At 42.7% G+C, this 25138-nt stretch overlaps 1 protein-coding gene across 6 annotated transcripts; it reads right to left on the bottom strand.

Moving 5' to 3' along the window:
• Nucleotides 1–1229: 1229 nt before the first annotated feature.
• Nucleotides 1230–24498, bottom strand: LOC135488962 (ectopic P granules protein 5 homolog). 6 transcript variants are annotated; one of them, XM_064773966.1, is made up of 41 exons: nucleotides 24428–24498; nucleotides 23494–23584; nucleotides 22362–23294; nucleotides 21778–21942; nucleotides 21281–21441; nucleotides 20779–21007; nucleotides 20168–20370; nucleotides 19685–20050; nucleotides 19194–19337; nucleotides 18813–18958; nucleotides 18489–18640; nucleotides 18095–18235; nucleotides 17382–17447; nucleotides 15473–15757; nucleotides 14954–15195; nucleotides 14647–14787; nucleotides 14315–14435; nucleotides 13739–13939; nucleotides 13213–13446; nucleotides 12799–12965; nucleotides 12394–12591; nucleotides 11934–12202; nucleotides 11489–11660; nucleotides 11087–11177; nucleotides 10726–10803; nucleotides 10330–10472; nucleotides 9621–9789; nucleotides 9274–9468; nucleotides 8759–8969; nucleotides 8335–8471; nucleotides 7742–7940; nucleotides 7238–7408; nucleotides 6958–7133; nucleotides 5888–5917; nucleotides 4850–5029; nucleotides 4349–4506; nucleotides 3690–3889; nucleotides 3286–3537; nucleotides 2890–3109; nucleotides 2214–2420; nucleotides 1230–1808 (listed from the first exon to the last, which is right to left on the bottom strand). In XM_064773966.1, exons 2-41 carry the CDS (start codon nucleotides 23578–23580, stop codon nucleotides 1445–1447), a joined length of 8004 nt encoding a protein of 2667 aa, XP_064630036.1. In that variant the 5' UTR covers nucleotides 23581–23584; nucleotides 24428–24498; the 3' UTR covers nucleotides 1230–1444. The 6 variants fall into 6 exon arrangements, with proteins under 6 accessions (XP_064630036.1, XP_064630038.1, XP_064630039.1 ...); XM_064773968.1 differs by lacking the exon at nucleotides 5888–5917 and adding an exon at nucleotides 6440–6466 and having other exon boundaries at nucleotides 24328–24487; XM_064773969.1 differs by lacking the exon at nucleotides 5888–5917 and adding an exon at nucleotides 6208–6225 and having other exon boundaries at nucleotides 24328–24487.
• Between the last annotated feature and the right edge of the window lie 640 nt (nucleotides 24499–25138).

Here is a 25138-nt window from a genome sequence, read left to right as displayed (position 1 = left end):
TCTTGTCCTCACGCCACTGCATTGACGGTTTATGTAATTCTCTTCGATACTGGTCACATAAACGTAAACGAAGACAGGTCGTGACTTCATTTACGTAAACGAAGACAGGTTGTGATTTCATTTTCGTATATGAAGACAGATTGTGACCTACAGCACTCGTAAACGAAGACAGGTTGTGACTTCATTTTCGTATAATGAAGACAGGTTGTGGCCTATAGCACTGTCATCTTTGGTGTCAATGGCATTTTCCCCCCATAAGATACTGCAAATCTAAATTGACTGAGTATCGTGCACATGGTCCCCACCTGCCATTAGGCACCGCTCCTGCCTACATTGGCCTGGGCTCTGAACAAGTCAAGACGGCCTCTCCACCCGGACTGAAAGACACCGAACAACAACACATTTTTAATCTCAGAAATTTATTTAGCAACACCATCTCAGGCTTCACTTATCACAAATGCCATCTCAGCAAAAATAGAATAACAGATAAATAATAGCAACTTTTATAAGCAGACTCATGTAACATACAGTACATAACCATAATATTTGCACGGTAGGACACTGTTCACCTATCTAAATAAGCCAGGACCTCAGGATTCCATCACCTCATCAACATAACCAAATGAGGTAATCACGAGACACTCCCCATATTGTAGGTTGGAAGAACATTCTCATAACCTCATTATGAAGTTTGAACAATCTGTTTCCCTTATTTGTGTCAGGTAACTGGTCAAGAAGCCTGTCTCGTTTACATGTAGATCAGTGTACCGTGCATATGTAACATTATTATATTATTTAGATACAGAATGAAATTTATACCAGTTATATTTGCTTCCAATATAAATTAGTTATCAATTATGCCATCAGACTGAATCAACTCAATAGATTTCATTCCAATTTTTATCAAATACACATGTATTACAACTCTCATTAGAATTCTCATTTTGAACTTCGACCATTTGAGGCTTTGAGACCAGCACCACTGTACCTGTGTGCACTGTACCATAACAAAAGCAACAGATTCTTCTGGGAAGTTAAGTACCAGCACCATTGGGCATTCACATTTTTATATGTCTTTTAATGGAATTTTACAGAATGCTTAAGGATTATATTGCAACAAATCTTTTTAACAGAATACAGATGTGACCCGCTCTACCAAAACTAGGCGCTTGTCGCATCTGAACTCGACAGGTTGATACAGACTTGTTGTTCATTTCCCTATTGTAGACCTTTTGTGAAATCTATTACAAACTGATTTGGTCACATTTCACAAAAGGTCTACAATAGGGAAATGAACAACAAGTCCGTATCAACCTGTCAAGTTCAGATGCGACAAGCGCCCAGTTTTGGTAGAGCGGGTCACAGATTAAGTAGCACACACAGCTTATGACTTTTCACCAGATTTGTTCGAGGAACAGCAGTGGAATGTTTAAAAATGGCCAGTCTACTGATTTGCAGGCCTCAAGACATCTAGATAGTAATGGTTTGGGAAGAGTTTATTGACTAGCTGGGTAAAGAATGGTCGAGCATCCCTCAACGAATGTAAGGGATTTGCAATGAACTCGCACGCGTAGGCAAGCTGGTCTTTGATGTCGAGGTACATCTTGTTAGTCCGTAATGACTCAAGGCTTTTCACAGCCTCCAGGGCCTGTTGTGATGGTACAATTTGCCCTTGGGTATTCTTCGAACTTGTTGATCCTCGACCGGAGCCAATTCCACCGGGAGCACGCGGCTCTAATCGGAAGTACGATTCTGTTGGCATCTGAGCCACAAGGAATGTGTACAGACTTCGCGCAACCAGACGAAATCTGAAATGGAGATATTTTGATTCTCAGTTACTCTGTGCAATATCTACACGCATGTACCAAATAACCTATTAATCCATAACCAACCGAGGGTCTCCTACTTGAAAATACCTGTAACTATGTGAGTATCATGTGAAGGCTTGATCATTAATCTTGTTTCTTTCGAAATTATGCTATGATGATTAAAAGAACATAACATGTATGTTAGTTAAACCAAGGTATCTTCAAACAAGGACATTGGGTGATATGAATAAAGACAAGCAAATGCTTTTATCTAAAACTCCATGTACATTTACACTTGGCCTTTCTGTACAAAATTGAAGTAAAAGCATTTGCTAACCTTTATTCATATCACCCATTGTGATGAAATAACAGAGAAATGACACTATCTGTAAACTCTCTTCATACCTCGTAGAAAGCACCGATTTCTTGCCTAATCCAATAGCACCAAGTAGGCCTGCTGAGACCTTGTCTTCACCCATCAACAACAACGGAGGTAAAAACTTATTGAGTAGACCGAGGAGGGCTTTATGTTCAGTGCCAAAGTCCAACTGTCTCAAGATTAACTCCAGGATCTTGGCCCACCATAGGAAGAGTTCAGTTTCATTGTCTGGTCTGAAGAAGGAAGGAAGGAAGGTTAATTAGTGTATGAAAACTTAACAGCAATATTGAAATATCAAATTCCAATAATTCTGGCCTTACTGGGAATGTACATGTCAGCTTTAAAGCGAACTGGAACCGCCGAGCGATTTATTCAACTTTTCGACTTTCACCGCCCGAGAAAGTCGAGTTCAGATTTGTAGCTCCGCCCCCAGTGCCCGAGCATGCGCAGTTCAATTTGTTATTATTGAGAATCATGTGAGAATCACGTGAGTCATGCGATCTTTCATTCATGAATTTTCGTAGTAAATTCCATAGTAGTGACGTCACTGAATGATTGGCAGCTAGGCGCCATGTTTCATTCATGCCTCGTTCTGATCACCCGATACGCGGGAAATGAAAACGAGGTCATACGAACTGGCTTGGCGGTTCCAGTTCGCTTTAACTATCATCCAAACCAAACAATCGCCGTGTCTTTACATACCTTGGTTTAGCAGACGCAGTCCAATTGATGAACACATTGATATGAACCATCTCTTCCTGTGGACTTTTCGAGAGAGGCAGGGCCTGGAGTTCACATGTGTAGAGGGTGAGAAAGCATCCCTCATCTAGGGCAGAACTGATGAAGTCTTCCTTGGAAATCTCCGGGACAGTCAGACTATTCAGCAGGTTGCCCCAGCGGGCTTCGCGGAAGCAAGCAGGTCCTGAAAAGAACAATTCCATGTGAGAAATTTATATACTGAAATTTGAAACAAGAAACCAAGAGTCAAAGTCTCAATTCTGATTCAATTATAGAGTTGGCAGAATGAATTGGCTTACCACAGTCAGGGAAAAACTTCCTCTGAACTAAATGAGTTGCAACAAACAAAATAAGACTTACCAGGTGTAGAGAAATGAGCCACCATACAGCCCTCAATAACCTGGACCATATGGACGACAGATGCCAGCGTCCGACATGCCGCGCTGATCAGCGGCAGCAGTAAGATGCTGTTAGGGGATGAAGCGATCCAATCTTTGACTGTTGTTGTGATGACTGCCATGATGGCCTCGTTTGGGTTGCAGTTGTTGAGCATGTACAGCACCTCTGTGGTCAGTACCAGGGCCTGGTGCTGTTGCTTGTGCATATCGACCACTGCAAAGTGAAGATCTTGATATTAGAGAGTGTGCATGTGAATCTCATGTGGAATTCGTCTGAAAATCAGAAATGTCACATCCCTTCTTATTCTTCTGTATCTAATCACTTCAATCATAGAAATTCCAACAATAAATAATCATGGGACTTACTGCCACCAACAATTGTCTCCACCTCCGTCAGCAGGTTGATAATGATCGTCTTGAACGAAGCAGGATCTGTACTCCTCAGGTGAGTACACTTGCAGATGAGTTGTACAACCATCCGCACAAACAAGCGCCGTTTCTGAGCAACATCGATGGAGCCGACAGGATGGTGCACTGTGTTGAACTCTGAGGCTGCTTTTACAAGTCTGAAGAGAAGAGAAAGGAGTTGGGTTGTACACTGACCGTATTCCACCATCCGAAAAGACAACCAGCTTCTAAAGTCTTCCACGATGTTTCAGTTATCAAACACTTTATCAGCTGAATAAACTAACACAACACAGTGGGCCGAATTTACAAAGGGTGTTTAGCTTAAAACAGCGTTTAATGTCTGAATAGACAGAGTCAGGGCCTTGCAGGGTTTCTTCATGAAAACCGCATTAGGCCCTGAAACTGATTATGTAGAATTTACACGCGTCTAACTCTTAAACACCCTTCGTAAATTCGGCCCAGTATGTTTTGTGCTGCCATCTAGCTGACACTCAGGTGGACAGAGAGATTGTTTATTGTGCTGGATGAAGGTGCCATACATCGCTACTTCAACAAGCCAATACCTGCCCTCTCCCTCAGAATCCAATATTATTCTCTAACTATGCTCTTTAACAAACCTTAGCACTAAAGCTGCTTCTGATGTCCTCTCAGCAAGAACACATCTTGGATCGCTGTTCTCAATGAACCAACTGGTGACCGTCTCGAGAGGTGGGACGTCCAGGAATTGCCACTGGAACATGTCCATTTGAAGGAAGAACACAGGGATGGTGGAAATCTGCAATAACCAGGATAATGATGGAACAGAGATGTATCTGGGACAGTTCCACTACCCAAAGGTTGTCAGAGTGGCATAGCAGAAAAGACTGGTTGAATCACCAAACAACAGCACTTATTGTCTGCAGTCGGAGCCACTTTTTTGGTGCCATGCTATAAACTGCTGTGTCATGCAAAGCTAATCAAGAGCATTCAGTCAGATTGCTGCTTCAGTGGTGTAGACTGTGTCTAGCTTCTAGCTACTAAATGCGAAGTTGGCACTAAATCAACCCATGAAACTAGTCAGTTGTAAAAGACTACCAATTGGGCTCAGAGAGCTCTGACACACCGAACCAAACCTTTACCTGCATGATGTCTTTATCTGCTGTGAATTGCACGAGGATTTGGAACAGGCAGGCATGAAGCTTCATGGTAAGCTCCACAGGTTCTTGGTAGATGAAGTGCTGGACAATGGAAGGCCATGGCATCTTGGGCATGATCGTGGCCAGGAAGGCGTAGCAACATTTCTCTGTCTTCTCGTGGAGCTGGAAGCAACAGATACTCAATAACCCCAGAGTGCATTGATGAGCATTCCTGATCAAATACTAGTACATGTACCCCTAATTGTTGTTGTCACTATTGTATACAACTGTAAAAGTAATCAAATGATGCTGTCATGGGAATTGGTGCACACCTGTGAATTCTTGATATCAAAGCTAAATATACGAATAGGTTTTGCAATGGAGTTTGCCTCACTCTCCTATTCAAGCAAGTCTACATTTATCTGTCTTGGAATGGGAGAAAACTAGTGAAGAGAAACTAGCCAACACAGCAGTAGCTATGCTCTGTGTCCTTCACTTCAGAGCTTGTTCCATATCATATATTGGTGATACATCAGATGTTCCATCAGTGACCCAAACAATGTGCAAAGAAAGGTTTCTGTTTCATACATGAGAGGACAGATTTGAAGTGTTAGAGTTTAGTTAACATGATCAACCACCACCTTCCAAAAAGAATGATATTGATAAAGAGAGTACGGATTTATACAGAAATATTGAGGAGAATGCAGTGGTATTGCAGTTTACAGTCCTCCTTGTCCGCATTCCCAAGCCTATTGATAGGTAAGGTGGTGTAGATCTGGGTCTAGCAGGGAGGACTGGATGATTACGACACCAAGGTACAGAACTCAGGTCATATAGGAAGCAGATGAGGAGATAGATACAGAGAGTTACATGTGGAAGTGCACATAACTGATACAATATTACTGTTATGAAATGGCATTCGTTTTCTGTGCAATGACTTTTATTTGGCATTCACTTTAAAGTGCAAAATTAGATGAGATGGCATTCAACTTTTAATAGATTATATCAACTTTTAGAATATGATCGCATGCCATTTCTCACCTTTGACTTTTCAACACACCACTTACATAACTTGAAAAATAAATCAAAGTCTGACTCAAGGGAGGAAGGAAATGATAAATCCTACTGGGACCAGAAACCAAAAACAGAAACACTAGGAGTAGCAATGAGCACAAATAGCACATAAGGCATCTCAAATACATCCTTGGCACAGCAGCTGCTATCATCCCAGTTTAAGCCTATTTTGCTGGATATTTTGGTACTGAAACATTACTTTAGCTCAACTGAAGTGAAAGTCTGCCATGTATTTGAGAAGCCTGCATTGGCAAAAAAGCAAATGGGATATTCTCTCAAGGACCTACATATTCTACTCGAAAATGCTGAAACCACAAAGGAATAGAGCTATACTAAATCAGTTTGAATTCGGGTAAAAGGCACAAATATGAAGGGGTACACCTACGTTACAAAGCTACATGAAAGAAGGTACAATATAAAGTTAGTCGTCAATCACCACGATATGTAAGCATCACAAGTTCACATGGAAGACCTTCAACCATACACGGTACAGTGAGCAAAGGTCAGGAAAAAACTTACTTTCGATTTCAATTCATTTGGTTTCATCTGGACATAACAATCAAAAGTTGAAATACTGAGACCAAGTCTTGGTACTTTATCTGTACTGGTACTTGACTGTGCCTCACTACATGTATAATAGTAATACCACACCCCCTGGCTTCCAAACTCACAAGAATCATACGAGTGTAAATTGTGCAGGGAGAAATCATTGAACAATGGAAGGGGTCAACAAAATGGATAAAAGTACATTCAAATTTGTTGTAAACAACTAATAGTCTAAAACTATTCTGATAAAACGTAACTATTGCATGCTTTTGCTGATCTAAGACAAAGCTGGGCACACAATCCAACTGTGTGACAGTTTTGAATCTACTACAGTCGTCAGTATATTAGTATTAGCAAGAATAAATAAAGACTAAGAATATGGAACCAATGCCACAGCACCTCATGTACCACAGTCTGACAAAGGGGGGCTTTAACAGTTTGGCCAGTTGTTGATTGAAATTAGCTACAAAACCCATTTTTCCCTGTCTTACCTGATTCATCAGTTCAATACTGCTGAGATCTGGGTAGAACTTGTCCCAGGGAATATCGACCATCTTGGCATGGAAGACTTTGAGGACATGCTCAGGCGCCCCCTTCATCGTAAACGACTTGCAGTAGGCGACCCAGAGTTGGGTCAGGGCTCCTTGCTGTGGGCTGTGGGGGATCGCTGGAATGAAATAGAACACGAATAGAATACGAGATGTAAAATGATGTAAAATGCTCAGACATGGACCTAGTTCAGTATAAAGTGCAAGATGGTGAAATAGTTACCTTCAAAATACTGCCTCAAGCCGTCAACAGCACTAACGAACGTTGACACCATCTCGACTCCAATATCAGCATCACTCTCCAGCCATGGTGACAGCACCTGGCCGCTATTGTCTAGTGGCTGGATCCAGGGGGCATACACGTCAAATATACCACGCCATGCGGCATCCAAAGCTGAAATCAGAGTGTCAAAATTTGCTTTTTTTGATCCAGAGAAGTGACATCCTCAATCTCAAAGTCACCCTTCTACAGTATACTTGTTTGGCAATAGTGAGTGCATACTGATGGCATAATGTGTTTTGTGGTGTCTCCTCCAGGGCTTGTGATGGTCTTTCAAGGTGGGATGACAATTACATACCAACTTCTTAAGATTTGGACCATCTCCAAACAAGTCAAATCCCACAATGATAATGCGAAGGTCCCACTCTAAAAATGTCTCAGGCCAAGAATGGAAAGCAAAATTTTGGGCAGTGGTTCAGGTCACAATAACTAAAATGCCACTCTCACCTTGGTCAGCATCCATTCCCCCAGACGACACAGCAACAGACAGTTTCCCAGCCAACGTCAGAGAAAGGAAGCAGTTCCATAGCGACAGACTGTGCACGTATGGCCGCCATTTTGGATAAATACCAAAACTTGCCGTCTCCGTTGTCGACGTGCGTAGCCTCATGAAATACTGAGCTATTTGCTGCATGGAGTCGGTAATCTGAAAGAAAGTCAAATACATGTATGTGACCCGCTCTACCAAAACTAGGCGCTTGTCGCATCTGAACTTGACAGGTTGATACGGACTTGTTGTTCATTTCCCTATTGTAGACCTTTTGTTGAATGTGACCAAATCAGTTTGTAATAGATTTCACAAAAGTTCAACAATAGGGAAATGAACAACAAGTCCGTATCAACCTGTCAAGTTCAGATGCAACAAGCGCCTAGTTTTGGTAGAGCGAGTCACATATGGTACAGCATGTTGTAAAGTTGTTGAAAGCTGATAGAGAACCTGGAATTCGACAGTATCACGGTCCCCACCCAGGAGATCCTTGATGAAGTTGGAACTTGGACTAGGAGAAGTTCAGTTTGGACACTTGATTATAGAGCCTTACCTGCTGAATTGATAGAGCATTTTGACAGGCTTCCACCATTGACTTGTCCTCAGGTGGAAACCCATTCTTGTTGATGATGCCCAGACTGACCAGCATGTCCTTCCAGCAGACAGAGCTCAGTAAACCTGTGAATGAGCCTAGAAGCAAAAACAGGCATTTTAAGAAGATGTGGCCACCTCAGAAGCTATCAAATTTCTCGACCTCAAACAACAAAATAACATTCTTTGAAAGGTTCTGGTTGTCTCAGTTCATAGGGAGAGAGAGAGAGAGAGAGAGCTTCAAGCAGCATAGTGTGTTGTCTGCATCTGACCACTTGCAACTGGTATTCAGATCATGACATGTGAGCTCTTCCAAATCAATGGGCTTCAATCTATCATGGGGTTTCACGACAGTCACTTGTCATAGGACCTAGAATATCACCTACCTCTGAGGAGCACATTGAGTATCTCATGCAGATGCTTGGGGAAGTCATATCTTGAAAAGATTCTCAAATGTGATCTGTAGATCTCGAACACCATGTTCATCCTATCCTGAGGGTTACGGCCGCAGGCACACAAGCCTTGCTCCATCACTTGTATGAACCTGGTCCTATCGGAAGCGGATGGGTCGCTGTCCAACCATTTCTCAACCTCAAACTGGCAAAACAAGAGCAAGATCACATCATGGTGTCCATGGACATGTGCAGTTTTGCTATTTGTTTACATTTATGGGGTCCTAGACTGCATGAACAGAGTCAGAAACTGTGATTTATGTGACCTCTGAGAGTCATTTGGTGGTTGGATAAATGACTAAAACCAAAAAGTCACTAATTCAAGTCTTCAACTTAAAAAACCCAAACCAAGATCATCCCATACAGTAGTAGACCTAAAGGCAATGAAAGGCTAAGAACTTTATCTTCACTATCACCTTCCTTTCTGCACTACCATCACTTTGTCTCACCTTGGTCAGGAGCATGAAGGCCAGAGACAAGCCCTGATTCTCAGGCACCTCTAGTATCTTCTTGTACATGTCCACATACTTCTCTGGACATTTGTTTGGGACGAAATGAGGAGACATCAGGCCAGCTAGCGATGGTGTCCTCAACATGGTATTCAAGACCTGTTCCGCTTGCTGTGGGTTCGATCGGATGAATTCCTGTAAAGGAGAAAACAGACCTGACAATGGAAACAAGTTGGTGGCAAGTTGAAAATTCCCTAGCGAATTCACCAGGACAAAGATACAGCGGCCTTGAGTAGATGAAAAAGGTCAAGTCGTGTCGAAATTAGATTTTAATCTAACAGACTTACCTGACCCAATATCTCAATACACGCAGAGAAGAATTGCTTTGCAGGCGGATAGTGGTCTGTAGCATCACTGACGTGGGTTGACATATGGTAAAACAAGGTGATCCCAGCCTCCCGGATGCCGTCAAGGGAGACATTGGCTGGCGGGTGCTGGTGGTAGCGGATCAGTGCTCTAAAGACCAAACAATGCCCGAATCAAAGATGGAGAAATGATCATGATATATGCTGTTCCTTCTGCTTGGGTAGAGGCCATTAACAGACCCGCAGGTAATCCTAAGTGAACTGATGAGATCGATCTCTTATAGCCATGCATGTTGAACAGTGCATCAAATAAACAACTAGCCTCAACAGCATAATGAGCAACCATATTATCACAAAGTTCCCAAAACTGGTCACAGTCTTGTAGTGTTCTGGTCAGGCAACTATAAACCTAACCTACTTGGGTTTGTGAACAAATTTGGAAGCAGTTAAAATCACCATTGAATGTTTATTTTGAGGTGTTTTATGAAAGAAATTGACACCTCACTGTCGGCACCGGTGGTCTTGGGTGGAGCTTTCATTTTGCCAAAATCCTTGGTGAGGCACCCGCATTTTTGCCAACATTTTTAGCTCCACCGATGTCTTTGATGATAACTACCCCAAGTGCATGTGAGCATGCACTGAGAAGGAACAAGCACTACAGAAGAGCATCAATGCATATCTCATAACTCACGTGATGGTGTTTTCCACATGGACAGCGGCACAACACATGCTTGGAGGAGGAGGTAACTGCAACTCCAACATCAACTGTTTATACTCGGAACGATTCTCATCGAGTTGTCGGCCAAGGATCTCATTCTTCTTCATCTCTTTGAACTGCAAAAATATTTGAGTTCGGAACAGATGGCCTTGATTCATAACCCTGAGGTTTTGGGTTCAACTCTTGGCAAGACCACTACGGTACTCTTGCAATCTCATCTCTTCAAAGGACCACTCTTCAAGCTGATGAACAACGCCTCATGTGTGTGAAATTGTCAAAGTGCCCTGTCAAAGTGTTGCACAGGGGACTATTTGCTAGTATCTCAAACTGAACACTAGTAAGTATAAAGGAATACGAACTACAACTTACATTAATGACTATCGCAGCTGCCCCTTTGCATCTATGAGAAGGATTAAACTTACTGGTACAAGGCACAAGGAAGTTGGACTGAAGTAGGAGATGAGAAGATTTGATAAATATCAACGAAGTCAACTAGAATTGGTGATTGACTACCAATCTCATTTTGCACCATCATTTACTCAATTTAGCTATAGAATAGGGTACCAACACTAAAGTGATGAAAACTAAATCAACACAGGTAATCAACTCAGCAGTTCATATATACTCTATCTCAGCTATGCTATGACAAATTCACCAAACTTGAAAAGCACAAATAGCACCTCCATTTTGTCATACTGCAGATCCTTGGATTACTGCTAGAAATACGTACCGTCTTTTGATCATTCCTGTAGACTTTTGGAACATTGTCGACGTAATTACTGTTCAAACCAACATGTCGGGCTTCTCGGTCTGAAAATGAACTGAAAGAAACAAACTAGTCATGAAAACAGAGCCAAAGATTGGGTGCACAATGTTTTCATGACAAGGACTTTTGAGTGTGGAATGTCCTGCTGGATCTTTGATGGGCTGTGATGACACAGGAGTACTTGTATTTTTCCAAAGAATCATGAAGATGTACTGTGACAAAAGGAAGTTTTCACAGTAGTTGCAGTAGGTCTTGTGGTACACATATAACCCCTGTGTACATTGATATGAAATACCAGCTGTCTTCTACACTGTGTAAGGGCTATACTGTAATGGGACTATAATTTTACCACTTCACGTTACCTACCTAGAGAAATCTGTGACCGATATGAAGTCCTGATGTAATGAGAAGAGTATTCCCTGGCTCTCTTGCATGGCTGCCACATTGACAGGGGGTACGGGTACTTTGATGGGGACCTGGCTTGGAGGAGGAAGGGGCGCATCTCTCTTATTCAACCTTGATAGGATTCTTTTTGTAGCTGGAAACAGAGATTGTTGTTGTAGACAATGATTACTCGATTTGACACTTGGGTGCCAAGGAGACAGAGCTCCCCAACGGCCCAACTGTTTGAGAAAAAACTTGCTGGTAGGTTCAACTCAACTCAATTCTTAGTCAGACACCAGACTAGTACACTACCATGCTCCACAATGATTTTACACATGTATCTGCGAGGGTAAATCAAACTGTTTAGTAAACACGTTCTTACACAAACAAACAGAAAACTAAACTGATTCAAACAGATTCCTCTTACCATTCCTAGGATGGACCTCTTCCTGAAGTGACTTGTAATTAGCCCTCTTCGGGAAGTACTGTGACTTCTCCGAGCTCCAAAGCTGGTTCAACCGTCCAATATCATAATCTACACGATTGAAATCAATATAGTCTGACCAGAGTTCAGTTTGATTTTGAAAGAGTTGGACTAGCTTCTCTGCTTGGTATTGTGGTGGAAGGGCAGGCAGGTAGAGCGATCGGTCGTGGAGGCGTGGCTCGTCCAGCCAGAATGCGTATGTGTGATAGAGCCTGGAATAAATAAGGACGGGGCATCTACATGTAGAACAGGAAGAGCTGGTGTAACATGGCTACTCAAAACAAATGGATGAAGATCTGATAGTAAGTGCTCCACTGGCTCAATCAGTAACACTCCAAGTGAAGATTCCTCACTTGTACCAAAGCATACATAACATTAAACGCCCGTGGAAAAGACAACTTACTTAGCAAAGAGTTTGAGCTGTTCCTTACTGATGATGTACTCATCATTCTCGCTCTCATATCCCTCCGTTTCCATCTCCGTCAGCTTCTTATCCATCCAGTCAGCCGTCACATCCAGCTTCTGACGGAAAGACTTGATGAGGGTCACATAGACCCTCGAACCGAAGAATCTCTCACCAAGGCCTCCTCGCTGGGGTAACCTACAAATAACCATATTCAGATACAGAAAGCCAGAATATCATTCTTAAAACTAATGGCTAAGAACCAATTGGTACAGATTTCTAACTTGGGGTGGGTTTTTGTTGACTTAATGGCTTCTTTAGCCGATGGCAACTGTAGAACAACAGTGGCTGATACAAATCAGACTCAACACAAACAGTAGGACTGCCAATCAAGATGAAACTTACCCAGGTTCTGTAGCAGGCCTGGCAAGGTACCGCAGGAAGAATCTTTGCCACATTACAGGGAAGAGTGGGTGCTCTGTGTCTGTTGCCATTGCCTGCTGCCCCCACCGGTAGATTGTCAACCGGCCAGCTGTTGGACTCAACGGGAACTTGAGATGTGTCGCAATTCTCTGAAATAAAGGGAATTCAAAAGTGATAAAGAATATAGTAGTTATCTTTAGAAGCAAACTGACATAGTCATGTCATTAGAGCAGCCTTCCAGCTCAGTGGCAACTCTGAGGAAGTTCTAAGGACAGCCTCATTTCAGATGTCCACAGACTTGGAATCAAATTTGTCAAGAAAAGTTCTGACTGTCTTGGTGAAACATGGGCTCTTTTGATTTCCAAATTTCCAAATTACTTCTCTCCTGACACTAACCTTTACCGCCTGCTCCACACCAATTCCTGCATCATTCACCAGTTCCGCCTGCAGCGACTTCCAAAGCCCTGATTCCTCCTCAAACTTGCTCTCAGCATTCAGGATCATATATGCTAACCAGGGAAACTCTGGCATGGCTTGCTTGTCTATGAATGAAGGCAGGTTGTTCCCTGAGGCAATCCAACTAAACAGAGCACCAAGTTGGTTGCTATCTTTCTGTGACTTCAGGAATGTCTGAAAAACATTACAAGTCAATTTCAGAAATCATCACAGGAACAGAAAAATGTTCACCATTACAGCCCATTTCAGGTTTGAACTGGTATACAAGGTTTCCCAAACAAATCTGTCACATCATGGGTCCACATCTCCTGGACCTCTGCAATGATCCTGACCACATCTTTCCCCAAGAGTGAGACCATGATGTCCAATTAGTACCAGGTCAGTACCATATAGGCAAAGTAATAACAGCACCTTACCAAAAAAGAAAAGTTAAAATCAAGAGGAATCAGTGAAAATGTGGACTTACAGTGTAAAGGTCATAGAAGAACTCCTCAAGCAATTCCTTGCACTCTTGAATCTTGAAGCCATACTTGATGAGAGAATCGAGAATGTAACAGATGTTCTTGTCGGTGTTCCAACGAGGCATCTGCGTCAGTAACTTGATCCAGAACTCCATGGCAAACCTTGGCGCGACCCAACCAACGACATTGGAAGACTGTAGATGCACCTGGAAGAAGAAAGGGTTATTACAAGTGAATGACAGAAATTCCAGCTGGGTCTTTGACAGAGTAACTACAGTAGAACCTCCCTTAGTGGACACCTCTCCATTAAGGACACCCTCTCCATTAAGGACACCCTCTCCATAAAGGACAATAGTTTTGGTCCCAAATCGGGTCTTCCCATTCAATTTGACCTCTCTAATCAGGCCCCCTTTCTATTAAGGACAGCAATTGTCAGTCCTGAGGGTGTCCTTTATAGAGAGGTTCTACCGTACATGTAGGGCAATTAGCCATATTGGCCTCCAACGTTGTGGCAGATGCCAAATGCCAACACAAGTAAATACAGAAGCTTCAGGATTTGAGATTCAAGAACCTTTACATACCTGTATCATTGCCATGAACAGTTTAGTCAGAGCACCAGGAAACTCAGAGAATAGCAGACTCTTTGCCATCTTCAGGTAGGACTCGTCAGCGGAGAGGATCTTCTGTACTATTGAGGAAAATCTGAAAAATGAATTGACACAATGTAAAAGCTGAAGCAATTAATGTATAGATGTCAGCCTTATCCCAAAAATGACACCTCAAAACAGGCCACCTTTACGAAGTTTCAGTCTCAGCTATTTCGATGCACCGGTAATCAAATTCTGTATTGTACTCGTTAGAGATTTTGACAATATTTTGTACTTCATTTCAGGAACTCCATTTTCAATCCTACCTTTCATTTTGTACGAGATAGTCTTGGAAGAGGTAGAACTGGGGCACAATGTTTGCGATGGCATGTATAGCAACACGGTGATGGCTGTAGGTTACAAGGTTCTGGAGGAGAGGGATGCCCTCCATACAAAAATCCCCAGTCCTGAAAGAAAACTCAACAGGTATAGAATATCATCTATGAGGTAGAGAACTTTAGCGGCAACGCATGCAAATTCTTGGGCAAAGGATGACACAAATGACATTTTAACCAAACGAACTCTGGAGGCCATCTTACGACTTGATTATCACAGAATATGTTTCAAACTTACTCATGTCCAACTTTGGTCATCACCAGCGCCACATAGCTCCCCAATGGATTGTTACTCTTCAGGCTCTTCTGCAGGGGAGCCAGCATCTCGTCTGAGTTGATATCTGGTACGGGGAAGGATGCCGCATCATGATCAAACTTGGGCTGGTCCTGGTGATGCAGATGAAGCTTGATCACCAGCTCCCAGGCCCATGTCACAAACTGTTGCTCATTGGTTGGGGTGCTTCTAAGGGCTGACGTGAACTAAAGATGACAAAATATCGGAAAATCCTACATTTATGCGCAACTACTAAGGATGGTAAACCCAAACACAAACTCAAGTTTCCACCTGCCCTTAATAGTCCCAGTCCAGGGCATGACCAAAGCAAGCAGGGGGTTGAGACGTATCCCACAAAGACCAAGCACTTGTTCCCAGTGTGCCTTTTTCTATTTGCAAAGTACTTTGAGTATCATTTGATTCATTTCAAAACTCTCCAGAGACAAGTTGGCTTTAGTTCTAGTTGGATTAGCAACTACAAACCTGTTTCATTCCCTCTGCCACCAGTCCCACAGACTTGTCAGGGTTGTACTTGATGAAGCTTTCCACCAATAGGACAGCTATCTGCCGATGCAAGCTGATGTCTAGGGCGAGTTCTGTTCCCTCGTCTGTGTATCCCCAATTCATGTTGGTCATGATGAGGCGCGCTAGCTGATTCTCTGGAGAAGCTAGGTCACGGTCCAACAGCCAGGTCCTGAGGATCACCAGATCCGCCTCAGCTGGTTGCCACAAGTACAAGGGAAGTTCTTTGAACAGGTACAGGCACACCTAGAAAGAAATCAGAACAAATTATGAAAATTTAGAGGAGATATCTAGCCTGTTATATGGTACATGCAAAATAATGCAGGAAGTAACCAGAGTTTTTTTTTGTTTTTTATGTCAGACAGCAGGACTGTATTTGTGTGACGTCATGTGTGTGAAGTTACCATGACAACCAAAACAAACCACCCAGTTGCACATTGTCCACCACTACGAAGCAACAGTTAACATGAACATCCTTAACAGTAACCGCCAGAGCTAACTTCAATCACCTTTAGAGGAAACTACCCCGATACCTTGCCAAAATGCATGCAAATTAACCCTAAACCTTCATGCATTAAAAAAAGCACAGGCGATACCTTTTTGTAGGATATCACTATGAGCAGACTGGAATACTAGTAAGCCACATACAAACAGACTGAGAGATGGAAGCAATTTCCTTCAAAAAGATTCCATGCATTAACCATCTGCACGACCTCCCACCAACTGATTGAGATTAAGGGTTTTTTACTCTGTCAAATAAAATATTAGATTCTGATCCCTTAAATTTAATGATAGTAAAATTAAGGACTTTTAAGATTGCAGGAACCATTGTACTCACTGACTTTCTATCTCGATAAGTTATTAACTTTATAAACACATCCGGTAATTCAAGAATTACAGAAGACTTTCGAATATACGTCTGAAAATGGGAGTAGGACTCTCGAAATTGAAGATCAAATCATTCTCAAGCGCAGCCTGCATTCTCAAGCAATCACTGTGGCATAATGTACAATGATTATGTACTACTCACTGGACTCTGGTCACTAACTATTTTACCATGTTTTATTGAGAGTAACTCGTGAAGGTCACGCAGAACAGTGGCTATTTTAGAGCAACTCTGAAAATGAATGGTTACATGTAGGGCCTACTCTGAGATTAATCATAGATGTCTTGATTGGAACGTTGCCGAAAAGCTGTAAGGGTCCAATGTCACTATACATGATTTTCAAGCTAGCTAAAGGTCGACAGCCATGTTGAGTCGCCACAGGGATTTGACATGGGTGACTGCTGTACTTTTGCTGTTGGTTCTCCTGTCTGATATGACAGACTGGCCTCCTCTCCCCCTACCAGTCACCCAGCTCTGCTCGTGACATGATATCTTTCCCAACGACTCATTGCCATTACATCTTAGAAAATCATTTCTAGTAATAGTGATAGTACGATAAGTAGGAGGACTCTAAGTGGCAGCCTACAGGTTCTAGTCCAAGAGCAAATCCAAACCAATGTACTGCACATGTTAGCAGGTTCTAGCTTAGATGGGTAGAGACAGGGTGCTAGATTAACAAACAGTACATGAGCCCATTTCAATCAAGTTTCCTGGAGCAAAGTTTGCTGAAGCACATCGGGTAAACGCCCATGAAGCAGTTTGGAAATGTCAAGGCAATGCAGTGCCCAAAAAAAGAATAAAATTCCCAAAATAGAGCATCATTCTCAGCACTGTATTATATATTTGCTCCTGTACTGAATGAATTGTAAATTTGCAAGCCAACCAGCAAACTCTACTGAAACAAGCTTATGAAGAACACAGTGAAGAAAGGCCTTCCAGAACACGTCGACAAACGACACAACAAGACAAATGTTTCATAAAAACCTGGCTAAATTCGGCAAATTCTTCCTTCCGATATTTTTCCTTTTTTCTCTGGTAGAATTTGTAAGGCTGTTTGTCGGAAAGAAAAAATCCACCTTAATTTTAGGATTTTGGAAAAATTTATGAAAGAAAAAAAAAATTATCTCTCTAGATGTCATACATAGATCAGGAATTTGTGTTTCTAAGACATCTTCAAGATGCAAAATTTTTTTGTAATCATCTTCGAAGCAGTTTGACATGTTATTCTTTCTACAGGCCTGTGATATGGAATGGTGTACCCAATACTGCCTTCAGCTAAGGAGTTACAAATGCTTCTAAAGTGACTAGGCAGTCCACACTTGACCCATACCAAAGACCCTCTCTTACCCAACAAATGTGTCACAGATGCAGGAGAGCTGCCATTTAGCCTTGACACTCATGCAACAGGCTGGTGCAATGACAAATTATCCAACATTTACAAATATGCACAGTGTAAGCCTTGGTCTGGAGCCATTAAAAGGAAGGGAATACCCGGTACATGCACGGTCTTATTCAGGAAGCTGGTGAAGACCAAATGTTGGTCAGAATATATGGACTGATGCCAATTGAACACCACAAGTCATGACAGGATAAGAAGCCCCAGACCAAGGCTCATACATCTGATTTTGGATTGTTGTTCTGACTAGACCTTCCTCTTTTAACACAAGCGCTAGTGTGTCTACCAATACTTCACTTACCACACCAATCTTATCGATCGTCTGCTTGATACACTTAAGAAGCACTGAGATGATGAATGGATGTTCCAGGGTGATCGATGCCAACAGCTCGCGACCAACTTTGGAACAGAACTCTCGCGTGTGGCTGCTGATGTAGGCAAGCTGCAATGAAAAGAATATCATAAACTGACTGCTTTCTGATGAACTACATCAGCCATATTCTGCCATGTCTTTCTTTACATTCACTCTCTGGCAGTTATCCCACTAAAACCTCTCAACAAAGCAGGGGAGCCAAAGGTTCAAATAACAGAAGTCTAGATACAACCTTTGGCATTGACATGCTGGATAGAAATTAGACCCTACTCTCATTCAGCTTTTTGTCATGTAGTTCGAACTTTCACATATTCTAATGTACCTCATATATTTCCATGGTGACTGCCTCCACAAACTCTGCATCCACCGCTGACCTTGCCCGAGCCATGAAGGCAAATGACGTCAGGAGGTAGATGGCTTCAGATGTGGGCATCTTCACCAACTGTTCCTCAAATGCTAATTTATCATCCTCGTCTGGAAAAGAAGAACTCTAACTAATCAATATCAATTCAAAACAAGTGGCGATGTGACTTTCTTACATAGGCCTACTACAGGTAAAATAGGCATAATGTACAGGCACTCCTCAGCAACTTAAACCAATTGGCACAGTACATGTAATTTCTGACCTGAATGGCCATAGACCTACCTTTTAACATCTGTAAACACATCTCCTTAGTGACCTTCACATCAGGATCAATCTTGCCTCGGTGCATCAACCAGATCAGTTTCCACATCATCTCGATGGAAGCGCATGTATAGGGCATGTCGGCCATGAACTGCCAGGAGCCAAGCCTGCAAGCATAAACAAACTATATGATGCTACTGCTAGCCTTGTTGAGGAAGGCTGATAATGTACCACACTCATCCAGCCATTGCTAAAATGACACCATTTCATTCTCCAAGGAAGGGTTGAGATGACCTTTCTGGTTTTCAAACCTGTTCACGCGTCTTATCAGCTCTGCTCTTCCGATATCCCGCTTTTGAAATGGTTGAGCTTCTAAGGACTGTGATGTCACAACTGACTTACCTTGAGGAGGAGAGGATCCAAGTTGTTGCTCGATGAAATAACTGATTGTATTCAACCTGCAGCCTTTCAAAACTTGACTCGGGAAGACCGACATTGTACGCCATGAAATTCAGCCAATGATCAGTTACATACTGGACAGTGTGCCTAAAAACAATAATAATGTTACAACATTCATGATCACAGAATCTTGGTTTCAGCGACAGGGAAGTCCCATTCAAACGACGATGAACAGCCAGAATTACTTCACCCAGGCTGGTGTATCCCGAGATAAAAATCTAGAGTTTGCACAGATTGCAACTTGCCTGAACAGTACTGTGAGGTAAATGAGCAGATATCCCACTGAATTGAGCTGTTACTGATCAGTCCTTCTGTTAAACTGATGCTGCCTGAACCTGAGAGACCCATGGAGGCCAAAGACATCAGCTCCCACCGTCTGCTTACACACTAACATTCAATCTAACAATAGGAATCCAGAATAAAAGGTAACAAACCTGATCATTCTCCCTATCCTCTTGTTGAGCTGGCGATAACGACTCTGGGTAAAGTTCTGCAATCCTCGTCCCAGGATGTCCAACAAACAAGTACAGAATGCATACAGCTTCAACATGCCTCCTTCCGTTGTCCAGCGAACGTCATACTCCTCTCCCTGAAGGCCAAGGACATGCTTGAATATGAGGTCCAGCGGGATTTGATTCAGTAATGCAACAACATCATTCTCTTGCAGGAAATGCCAACTATTCTCTGGGTCTTCATCGAGTTCTCCATCCGAGTCGATTATGATCCACATGTTATCTGGCTGCTTCTCAACCTGTGGTGTCATCAAAACCTTCAGGGGTAGCAAGAAAAGGTCACGCGATCTGTTGGTGAGAAACGAATAGTGAATTGATAGTGCCAGATTTTTCAACGAAATGACATTGATTGTTTCATTGCTCAAATAAGAAAACTGCTACTGAATTAAGTCCATAGAAACTCACTTGACTGGAAGCAGCAACGTCGCCAGAACAACCACAGTATGGTCTAGCTGTGGACTGGAGAAGCTGGTCTCTGGTGTATAGACTGGCGGCACAACCTGCAGGAAGTTGGCTGCCCACTTGCCAAGTCCGCCTGGGCATCTGAGCAGGTGGTTCAGCAAGAACCAGTGATCTTCTAGTGTAGCTACTCTGATGAGTGTGGCAACCTGGAAGATAGATTCCACTGAAATGGCCATGTGTGAAAGTCATCTGACTGTTGACTTCACTCAACTAAAGGAAATGATTCCAACTTGTCCAACCAAACTCAATGGTGCTTGAGAGTTCGACACAGAAGACAAGGAACGCTGTCTCATCTGGTCAATACATCTCAACACAGAAGGCTCTTACTGCCCTCTGGACATACATACCCTGACCAGATTCTGGACTTATTGGGGCAGTATCGGCCAACACAACTTCATGTAACCTTATTTGCTTGACCTGTTCAGCAACAGCCTTCAACAGCATATTTTTGAAAGAGACTTTGGAGTCTTGTGTAACAGGCACTTGAGTTGACTGTTGTAACATATATTACGATCGTTGAGTTTGACACTTGGGCGTCTGATTACAATACATACCAGTCTGGTAATCCATTTCCGAATATCCTCCACAAATTCAGTGTCTTTGGCTGGCTTCCGATTGAAAGCAAACAGCACGGACAAGAACATCCTAAGCTGCATGACTTGGTTGGCGACTTCCATGGGACGCTCGTTAGGCATACATGCCGATACTGGGGCATTCTGTGGAATCTCTGTGAAAGCTGAGCACCGCATGTAAAGCTCATGGATGTAGGATTCCACTTGCAACCTTGAAATAGGAATATAGCATTCTATGAAATATATCCGTTATTGTTATTGAGCCACTCTTCACTGTTTTTAACCCGAGGCGTATTAAATCAGTAAAAAATCCAAACAATGTACGAGTTCATACCTCAAAAGTTGGACAACACCTCATCGAGATTAGTAACAAATTGAGTGATCTAAACTGTTGAAGTCCATCCTGTTTACAAGTATATAAAAGTGCTGATCACAGTTTGATACCAGTGTGATAATGATATTGAAGATAAGCTGAACAATTAACCTTGACAAAGCCGCACTATACAAATAGAGTGAAAGCTGATCATAGATGAGGTCTTTCTGTTTCTTCAACATCACATCCATCTCAACCACAGCCAACTTGTCCAATGTAGCCTGCTTGAAGTTGTGTGTGGCACTAACTTTACTTCCATCTGCACACACATTCTAAAAGTAAAACATATATCATTGGTAATTGGGTACATGTCAGTAAAAGCCATCAGAAGACGACTGATGAACTGTATGCATAGAGCAACAAGAGGCCACTGTCTCTTCTTGTTTTCTTGTGAGCTTTTGGGTTATTTGCCCCGGGATTCCATCTTCAGCCGGAGAAGTATGTGTCCTACTTGTGAAGGTATCAGCTACACATTGTTCTGAATATCACTTTGACAACTAAATCAGATACCAAACCGCCCCTCAATATTTGCAACAATTCATGCTACGGAGTCAGTTAACTGGTGTTTTTTCAACTGTAACCGAGTTCAGGAGACCTGAGAAACACACCTGTCCGGTTGCAGTGCAGTCCACAAATCTCCATATCTTGTCCTCAACTTGTCTGGCTTCCTTCTGAAGGATGAGCAAGTCCTGCTCAGTCACAGACAGTTTGTTTCTTGCTCGGTAATAGTTGTTCAAGATTTCATAGAATTCGTGCTTCTCCTGGTTGGAATGCTGAAAGACGAGGAGACAATCAGTGTCCCCATAATAAGATCATTCACAATTTACAGTCAATATACATACAATATTACAACAGGGCTGAATATGTGACCCGTCACAGCAAAACCAGGCGCATGTCGCTCTGAGCTTGGCAGGTTGAGACGGACTGTTTGTTCATTTCTCTATTGTCTGCCTTTTGTGAAATATCAGCACATCAATTTCTTCCATTATCTCCTGTTGTCATTTAGGCTCATCTTCTGTGCAACATGCACCTGGTTTTGCTGTGACAGGTCACATGTCAAACTGATTGGTTGTAGAAAGGGGATGGGAGTGTCTCTCTCTACTAACTTATATACTATGATACCTCCTCTCCTCTCCATGTCTGGAGGAGCCATTATGTTGAGAACTGAAGACAACTGAACTGTACCTCCTACCTCAATGAAATATTCAGCATAAGCTTCCCTCTCCTCCAACATAGGATTAAAGTACAATGTCCTCAGCTGCTGTAATGTGAAGGGCTGGAAAGCCTCTCTTTCTTGTGCAACTTCAATCTCGGGGTAAAGTTTCTTCAATAGTGCTTTTGGCCGATCTTGACTTATAGTCCAGCTTTTTGGCACCTCCTCTGTTGTTTCACTGGTTGCTGCTTCAATATCTACTCTCAATAAGGAAGCTTTTTTGAGTACAGTGTTAACTTCATCAGGACTTTCAAGAGCATCATTTTGATGAGAAGGTGTGGTATCACCACATACGAAATCACTTATTGGTACTGTTGCGGGATCCATGTATGAAACATAGTCTGTGTTGACTGTGTGTTCGGCATCTTGTTTTGTGCTCACAGCTTCAATACTAATATCATGAACACTGGCTACAGCACATGTTGATTCTTGCACCGCCTCTTCCTCAGAATCTTCCTGACCGACACTGACAACCTGCCCTTCCGTCTCCACCCCTGCACCCAACACCCCAGAATCATCAGCAATACTCTCATGCTCCTCAGCACCTTGTCCAACTTCTCCCTCTGAACATGTTACTGGTTCAACACACACATCCTCTGCACTGGTGGTCACATCCTGAGATTCACCCAACACCCCAGCTTGTGGTTCATCCAGGACAGCTTGTGGTTCATCCTGGACAGTTTGTGGTTCATCCTGGACAGCTTGTGGTTCATCCTGGGCAGCTAGTGGTTCATCCTGGACAGCTCTAGGTACATCCAGGACAGCTTGTGGTTCATCCAGGACAGCTTGTGGTTCATCCTGGACAGCTTGTGGTTCATCCAGGACAGCTTGTGGTTCATCCTGGACAGCTTCTTCCGCCACATCTTGCGGAACTGAAGATTCTCCCGGATCTTGCAACTCTACTGTCCTCTTCTGTTCCAGTAAAAGAGAACAAGAAGGTCTAGCTTACATGAAGGAAAATTATTTACATGTTTCTGTAATTAATTCGTCAAAATCTCGATAGTCTACGATATTTTCAATAATTCCTCCGTTCAACTCAAACTCCAAAACAAACTAAATCCAAATGAGTTTGAATTCAAAAATCTATTACTTTCTTAAGTAAAGTACATACCTTGTGTTTCTTAGATTTCTTTGGTCTCACAAGCTCTGCCATCATTAAAGTTTTTTTTAATTCACAATTTCCAGAACAGGAAATCATTCACCTGGAAGAATAACAGATATCCAAGTCTTTTGGTTTGAACCCTGAAGTCGTTTACCTTCAATTACTCTCTTGTGAAGTCATGTCTATAACTTGTGAGTGTCAGTCATGTCGGTAGGCGGATAAGATCTGTATTGTAGTGTATGTCTTTCATATTAAGTTTCAAGCTAATTGGTTTGATAGACTGGTCGTTCAGCCTGTTTATAAGTTGACCGGATTCTTTGACAGCCAGCAGCACTGAGCAACAGTCAGCAGCACTGAGCAACTCAGCAAAGACCTGGCGGAGGAAGCCATTGAGGGCCACAACAAACAAAAGACCGCATGGCCGTACACCACATGATCTTTTTTTCGTTGTGCCTATATTTAGGTTTGTTTTGGCCCGCAATGCCTTCCTCTGCCTGGTGTAAAAGGGTCTATTCCGACTGGTATAAGGCCGAGGGTAGCCGGTAGGCCTGTCCATGCCGTCTATTTAGTAATCGTACTGCGGCCTGCGCGCGTGCACGGATTGGTGGTTTCTTAGAACTTCTGTCTGGTAGCAACACACTAGTAGGGATTTAGTAGATTCTGTTAACAGAAACTGCACTAGGGCCAATAGCCTAATGAACTTCGGAGTAGACCCTTTTAAAAATCGCTATCATCTGACATTCTGTCACAATAACATGGTCTATCTTGCTCTCTCGAGTTGACTTCCTCCTTCACAGTCACACTCATGACACTGACACTATGACGTCAATAACAAAAGCTTACTAAAATTTAAGAGCAAACAGGAGGCGTTTACGTAATAATTCCAGCATCATTAACTGTAAAAACATTTAATGGGCATTGAAAAGCTTTTTCTCGATCGAACCTTGTACATTCATGACATTTTTGGTGTTTTTCTTCCAAGCCAAAATGATAAATCGTTCTTGGATGCGATTTGTTACATCTTCGATATACACATTGTCATTGAGGGATGGCAGAGTTCTTCGTGACGCCACCATTAGTAGTGCATCCCTATACGCGGGAAATACGAATGCGCACGTGGTTGACTTGGTTACGATATGTAGTAGTTTTAAATTTAAAAAAAAAGGGATGACCCCCTGTATGTGGGGGGGGGGGGGGGGGGTTCCCAGCCTTGGGCTTCTGTTAGCCTGGATTCATACTGGTGATAAACCATTCAATGGGAACTCAGGTGAATGTGATCATCTGAGGAACTGGATGGATTCATACTGGTGATAAACAATGTAAACTCAAGTGACTGTGGTCATCTGATGTGGAGTCATCATCATCATCATGTCCCGCAGCCAAGCGGCCATTTGGGCCTGGGCAACCCTAAGCTGTTAACGATGTGAAACCACATGGTTCTGTCCTCAGCGAGGCAGATCAGGTCACTGGTCTTTCTTCCAGTCCAGGTGCGTCACGTCATCCATCCGAATTCTTTTTGGATGACGGTGTCCGCGCTGGGCTAGTTCAGTTCAAATGCGTTGATCCGTTTCTCGATCTTGGATTGTCGTGTGGTAGTGAACTACGTTGCTCAACTCCGGTGAAAATTTTTGATTAGTGATGGTGTCCCAACAGG

Source organism: Lineus longissimus, chromosome 6 (genome assembly GCF_910592395.1).
Source record: "Lineus longissimus chromosome 6, tnLinLong1.2, whole genome shotgun sequence".
Lineage (NCBI taxonomy): Eukaryota > Metazoa > Nemertea > Pilidiophora > Heteronemertea > Lineidae > Lineus > Lineus longissimus.
This window is presented reverse-complemented; position numbering and strand designations above follow the sequence as displayed.